This window comes from Nanorana parkeri, unplaced genomic scaffold (assembly GCF_000935625.1).
Source record: "Nanorana parkeri isolate BGI_ZX_2015 unplaced genomic scaffold, ASM93562v1 scaffold1590, whole genome shotgun sequence".
Classification (NCBI taxonomy): domain Eukaryota; kingdom Metazoa; phylum Chordata; class Amphibia; order Anura; family Dicroglossidae; genus Nanorana; species Nanorana parkeri.
The window spans coordinates 328,408-335,217 of NW_017307858.1; the positions used below are offsets into that span (position 1 = coordinate 328,408).

Genomic DNA, 6,810 nt, shown 5'->3' on the forward strand with positions numbered 1-6,810 from the left:
AAGGAGAAATAAGAAGCTGATTAGCCGTCAGGGGTTATAGCGATTCCCAGCGTCGGTTTCCCTTGGCACCGGACTGAGCCCCATTGTGTCACCTTATGTTTATTTTGTTGATTTTAGGGAACAGACTCCACTGAGCATGCGGCGTATATTTTTATATTCTGATATCACGGCCATACCTATCCAGAGCCCAGGCAGGGTCCTTCTGTCATGGCAGGTCCACCTGCAACAACACAGTATAGAGCCGGGGAAGGCAAACTCAGGCCCTCCAGCTGTGGTGACACTACAAATCCCATTATGCATCTGGGAGTCATGCCTGTGGCTGTCAGAGTCTTGCAATGCCTCATGGGACTTGTAGTTGCACCACAGCGGGGGAGCCGAAGTTTGCCCGACCCTGGTATAGAGCAAAATGTATTATATGTTTAGAATATAATTCTGGTGTAAAGATGGCTGTTGGATCACCATAGAGAGTGAAAAGTGATTAAAGTGAAGAATACCCCCCTCCCGACACCATGCAAAGAATAAACACACAACCTGACACCCTACCAAACATCTACCCCCCTCAGCTGCGAATGCCTATTGGCTGCATAGGCAGAGCTGAAGATTTTGAATAAGCGTGCTGGAATCTGGATGTTATAACACATTATGGCCACTAGATGGAGCTGAGGAGTCATGTAATACCACATTATGGCCACTAGGTGGAGCTGAGGAGGAATGTAATACCACATTATGGCCACTAGATGGAGCTAAAGTGCAATGTAATATCACATTATGGCCACTAGATGGAGCTGAGTAATGTAATACCACATTATGGCCACTAGATGGAGCTGAGGGGCAATGTAATGTCACATTATGGCCACTAGATGGAGCTGAGGAGTAATGTAATACTTCATTATGGCCACTTGATGGAGCTGATGAGTAATGTAATACTTCATTATGGCCACTAGATGGAGCTGATAAGTAATGTAATACTTCATTATGGCCACTAGATGGAGCTAAAGTGCAATGTAATATCACATTATATCCACTAGATGGAGCTGAGTAATGTAATACCACATTATGGCCACTAGATGGAGCTAAAGTGCAATGTAATATCACACTATGGCCACTAGATGGAGCTGTTGAGTCATGTAATACTTCATTATGGCCACTAGATGGAGCTGATGAGTAATGTAATACTTAATTATGGCCACTAGATGGAGCTGAGTAATGTAATACTTCATTATGGCCACTAGATGGAGCTGAGGAGTAATGTAATACTTCATTATGGCCACTAGATGGTGCTGATGAGTAATGCAATACCACATTATGGCCACTAGATGGAGCTGAGGAGTAATGTAATACTTCATTATGGCCACTAGATGGAGCTGATGAGTAATGTAATACTTCATTATGGCCACTAGATGGAGCTGATGAGTAATGTAATACCACATTATGGCCACTAGATGGAGCTGAGGGGCAATGTAATATCACATTATGGCCACTAGATGGAGCTGAGGAGTAATGTAATACTTCATTATGGCCACTTGATGGAGCTGATGAGTAATGTAATACTTCATTGTGGCCACTAGATGAAGCTGAGGAGTCTTGTAATATCACATTATGGCCACTAGATGGAGCGGAGGAGCATACATAATAATTACTTTCCTATGCTCCTCAGCTCCCTCTAGTACCCATTCGGGAACGGTAGATGTTTACATGAAAGTGTATGTAAAGCCAAAACCTTTTGTCTACTTTTAGATAGCCTAGGGGTGGGCAACTCCGTCCCTCCAGCTGATGTAGACCTACAAGTCCCATGAGGCATTGCAAGACTGAGAGTTACAGTTATGGCTCCCAGAGGCATGTTGGGATTTGTAGTTAAAGCACAGCTGGAGGACCGGGAGTTGGAAGGATTAAAACCCCTGTTTATTGCTATCCGGAGCTCCGCTAGGGGGATTTATCCTCACTTCCTGTCCTGCGGATAACAGTTTCACCAAACAGGAAGTAATATCTGCAACACGGAAACTAATGAACTGAAATGTGTTAAAAGCAGCAATGTTCGAAGGGTCCAAAATAGTTTTTAACTAGACAATCAGTGAAATAAGAGATCCGACGCGTTTCGGGGTTCGGACACGCCCCCTTCATTAGGGTCTATGTATTGTGTAACCTCAAAAATTGTCTGAACGTAACTGTACGGTGATAATGGCGATGTGTATAAAATCAGATCCCGCCTCCAGCAGTGCGTTGCTTCTCCATGCCGCACACACTGTGCGCGGGTGGGATCTGATTCTGAACATACCGCAGGTATCACAATCCAGTTACGTTCAGACATTTTTGAGGTTACATAATCCCTGATGAAGGGGGCGTGTCCGAACCGCAGAAACGCGTCAACTCCACTGGTTACATTTTAGACTCTCTGCCTTTTACCGTGGCGGCCTTACTGCTTTTCACATTTTTAGACTCCTCTCAAGCCCCCCCCCCCTCCTCTTGGGGGCGCTCTGGTCCATGTGAGCGTCCTCACAGTCAGCGAGCCAGCTTGTGCTGCCGCAGTGCATATTAATAATAGGAGGTCTAGCGCCTCCTATGCATGTACCCAGAAATAAACATTTGGCAGGGGTTCTAGTCTTCCCCCCCACTCTGCTAATAAAAAGCATTTTTTTCCTTCCACAGCAGAACATCTGACACTGACCTGAGCAGGTGGAGGTGCCCATAGCAAAAGCGGGCAACGGATAGTTCAAGAGCCTGCGCGCTCGTAAGGAAGATGAATATTGTTTACAGGATGTGACATTTCACCGCCCAGTCTTACCATATCAACTTGTCAGTGGTGCGGTGCAGGGGGGTGTGGGCGGGGGCTTGGGGGAGGAGCCGTCTCCAGTTGGGGATCTTTGTTCCCATCTATATCAGACGGCAGCCCCGACCCGGAGCCGCGGGGGCCCTGTGCGCGGTTCCTGCGATCTGTATGTTTTTACAACGCTGTGGCCCGGTTTTAAGAGAATAAATTATTTTTGTCCTACCTCATCCTTGTGACGCTGCTTCGTATGGAACAGGAAGACTCGAGAGCCTCGCTATGGGGGAGCGGCCCTTTAAGTGGCTCATTTAAAGGGAAACTACACCCCCTTTTTTTTATATAATGTGTGAATGTGATTGGCCGGTGATAAAAATTCTTACCAATGTGAGCTAAAAAAAAAAGTTTGAAATGTTAACTTGCACTGCATAAAGTCCGATACCAGGAGCGGGGGTCTATTTATAAACAATTTGCAGAGCGTTTCGGTCTGTGAACGTTCGCTCTGTGAGATGGATGGAGCCGAGGAGCATAGGAAGTCTTTTTTTCCCCCCTCCATGTTGAATGTGATGCAATACTTTAATATGGCCACTAGATGGAGCGGAGGAGTCATGTAATACTGTAATATGGCCACTAGATGGAGCTGAGGAGTAATGTAATACTGTAATATGGCCACTAGATGGAGCTGAGCAGTAATGTAATACTGTAATATGGCCACTAGATGGAGCGGAGGAGTCATGTAATACTGTAATATGGCCACTAGATGGAGCTGAGGAGTAATGTAATACTGTAATATGGCCACTAGATGGAGTGGAGGAGTAATGTAATACTGTAATATGGCCACTAGATGGAGCGGAGGAGTCATGTAATACTGTAATATGGCCACTAGATGGAGCTGAGGAGTAATGTAATACTGTAATATGGCCACTAGATGGGGCTGAAGAGCATAGAAAATAAATACATATTCCCTGTGCTCCTCAGCGCCATCTAGTGGCCATAAAACAAAATTATATTAGATATTAAAAAAAAAAAAAAGTATTTTGTCTTCCTACGCTCGTCAGCAATTCAACTCCATTCGCCCTGCGAATCCCTGTGAACATTTGTTCAGTGCAAATAAAAGGCAAAACTGAACGTTTTTTTTACTATACTGACTTCCATAAGTTGCATCATTGTGATTGGCTGCTCTGGGTTCCTCCCCCCGAGGGTCTCACACACGGTAGATCTCGGGTGGTTGAAAATGAGGCTTTAATAGAGAAAAAAAAAAACAAGGCCAGTTCGATTTATACAACAGGAAGGCCGAGAATGCTTTTTACGTTAGAATACATCATAGCTCCGTCCACTGCGGCGGCGCAGCGTTCCCGGGGGGTGTCACAGGTGGAGGTCGCCCCAGGCGTAGAAGGGGTTAATGATCAAATTACGACAAAAAAAAAAAGCCTCCCGTCCAATCCAGGAGTTCGCGGTTCGCCGCCTCGTCCCCTGCAGTTGCATTTGCGTATGTTCTCTACGTCGCTAGATGTTCAAGTACATTTCCTCTCCGCAATGCACGCCTGTAAACAAAATGCAAGTCCCGGGGGATGGGGGGGGAGCAGCTCATTGCATTTTGAGGGTCTTCTCCTTCTCGTTCACCACGGCGTCGTTGCAGGCGATAAGGTCGTCCTCGGGGAGGGAGGGCTGAGGGTACACGACGTAGCACACCTTCTGTCCGCAGTAGGTTATGTTTTCTGGAAGGGAGAAGGAGAGAAAAGCGAAAACAATATGAAGCGGTCGCTGACTCGGGCGGACGTATCCTGCTGTCACAGCGGGGCCCTGTGCGTTGTGCATGTTATAGCACTGACAGTAGCCGTGGTGCAGCTGCTCCTTGGCCACATTGTCACTCATTCTGCAACTAGACTCCGCCCCCTGATGACACCACCGGTGTACTCCACTTATCAGAGGCAGGAGTGGGTGGGGTATACCTGCTTTAGGAGTTCTGATTGGTTAGGCTGTTAGATTTTTATTGTAATATAGTTTTATATCGATTGTATACAATACATAAACAATCTCTCTGGTCATGTTAGATAACCCGTAGCTCTTTGGGAATCCTTTGTCATGTATTAAATGTTATATACACACACACACACACACACGGCTGTCCCTCCTAGGGCAATGAGGTGCGGTCAGTGAATTGCCATTCCAGGAAGGGGGGGGGTTGGGGTTATGGTGAATGGTTGTTCCAGGGGACGGGAGGGATTGTCAGAGCTGGGCTGTCAGCGCCTCTGTCCTACGTCCCGCCCAGCTCACTGATGTCACTGGTTGACACAACCTCATTATAGGGATGGCCCTATATATATTTATTGCCAAAATTTCAAGGCGAAGGCTAAGTTCCAGGCCTTGAGAAAGCCGGGCTGTGACCTGCCGAAATGTTGTCATAATAAAGGCCACTGAGTGCCTAATGAACTTTTGCTATGCTACTGCTACCGTGTGGCGCGCCGAGGCATGTTAATACATGACAAAGGACTCCCAAAGCACTATGAGTTATCTAACACGACAGCACAGCTTGCTTTTCAGCTCCCTTTGTCTGATTGAAACTTCTTTCTGATAAAGGAGGAGTCACGGCTGCGATGACTCCATAGAGCTCTGTGTCCAGAGGGCTGTTGTGCTGAAATATTTCAATGTGTAGAAAGAGATCAGAGTGCCATCTGCTGGTGGGAATAAAACACTGCATGACAACAATATACAACATTTCACATACCGTATGGATCTTTCTGGTGGATTTCGCAGTTTTTGTTATTGGGTATCTGCAAAGCTGACCCAGATTGTGTGGAATCTTTGTATGGCCGACATCTACAATGATGTACAATTGACCTGAGATGGACCAAACCGACGTAATATGAGGACCGCCTTAATATCCAATCATATGCATTGTATCCAGCCGGCCGGCCCCTCAACGACATAGTTATTAGAATATGTAAATGAGATTGTTACATTGTAACGTGTGAGCTGACACTTCAGTGTTTTATTGCCATGGTTACCTACTAACCTGATTACAGTGTGAATGAGGGCTTAGGATATAATCGGCCGGCACGTACGGCTCTGTGCTGCGGTATCGGGCCGCTCCCGGGAAGGGCAGGTGCTGTGTGTGATTAGTACGCAGCCCCCGTCCTTCTCTATGGGAGTACGCCGCCCTGCGCTCACCCGCCCTGCACGTCCGTACGGGTGAGCGTACTCGTACACTGACAGGATGGATCCTGTCTGCGTCTGAGCCGGGACACCCGCACCCGTACGGACCTGCACTTGGGGTGAGCGTAGGGCGGCGTACGGCTGCGTACTCCCATAGAGAAGGGTGGGGGCTGCGTACTAGTCACACACAGCACCTGCCCTTCCCGGGAGCGGCCCAATACGGGCGCGCACATAGCACAGAGCCGTCCGCGCCGGGCGATTCTCGTGTGAATGAGGCCTAAAGGAAAATGATTTTCAGTTTATTTTCGATGATGTTTCAGGTGAAAATTTACACTTTTATACACTAAAGTTTGGCATCAAGTTCTAAATAATTTGTACAAAATCTTTCCTTCACAAATGAACATGTAACACTGGGCGGCTCCATGACGCTCACTTTGCAAAGCATGCTGGGTTTTCATCAGAATAAAACCTAGCACTGCCTGTTTGCTTCTTGGTAGCCAGTGTGTATCCTACTACATTAGACAGATGCTGTCTGTGCTTGGAGCGCGGGGGGGGGGCGTGTCCCCTCCCCCTAGTCATTCAGCAGTCTGTGTAGTCTGATCTCTCCCACTATTAGGGTCTATTTGATGACGACAAAGATGGCCGAAGTGGTGGGTTTGGCGACACATGTGCAGGAGGCGCGGACTCACCAATAAATCTGTCCACACACTTTGGTTTATTCTTCCAGTAGACCCCCAGGAAGAAGACTGGCACTCCCGTCAGGATGATGATCAGGCCGACGCCGCATACGACGGGCTCGGAGTAAAAGCTGAATATTAGCAGGAAGGCCCAGAACAGCAGGTAGGTGATCGGAATCAGCAGATTCACCTGAAATGACGGACAAAATGAGAGGC

At 47.3% G+C, this 6,810-nt stretch overlaps 1 protein-coding gene across 1 annotated transcript in view; it reads right to left on the minus strand.

The window, feature by feature from the left end:
• Window positions 1–4,255: 4,255 nt before the first annotated feature.
• SLC7A10 (solute carrier family 7 member 10) overlaps window positions 4,256–6,810 on the minus strand; it is a 19,608-nt gene continuing 17,053 nt past the window's right edge. The window contains exons 10-11 of the mRNA XM_018570750.1: window positions 6,607–6,799; window positions 4,256–4,479 (exon numbers count right to left, since the gene is read on the minus strand). Coding sequence (XP_018426252.1) covers window positions 4,349–4,479; window positions 6,607–6,799 — 324 coding nt within the window. The 3' untranslated portion in view covers window positions 4,256–4,348. The remainder of the gene's footprint in view (window positions 4,480–6,606; window positions 6,800–6,810) is intronic.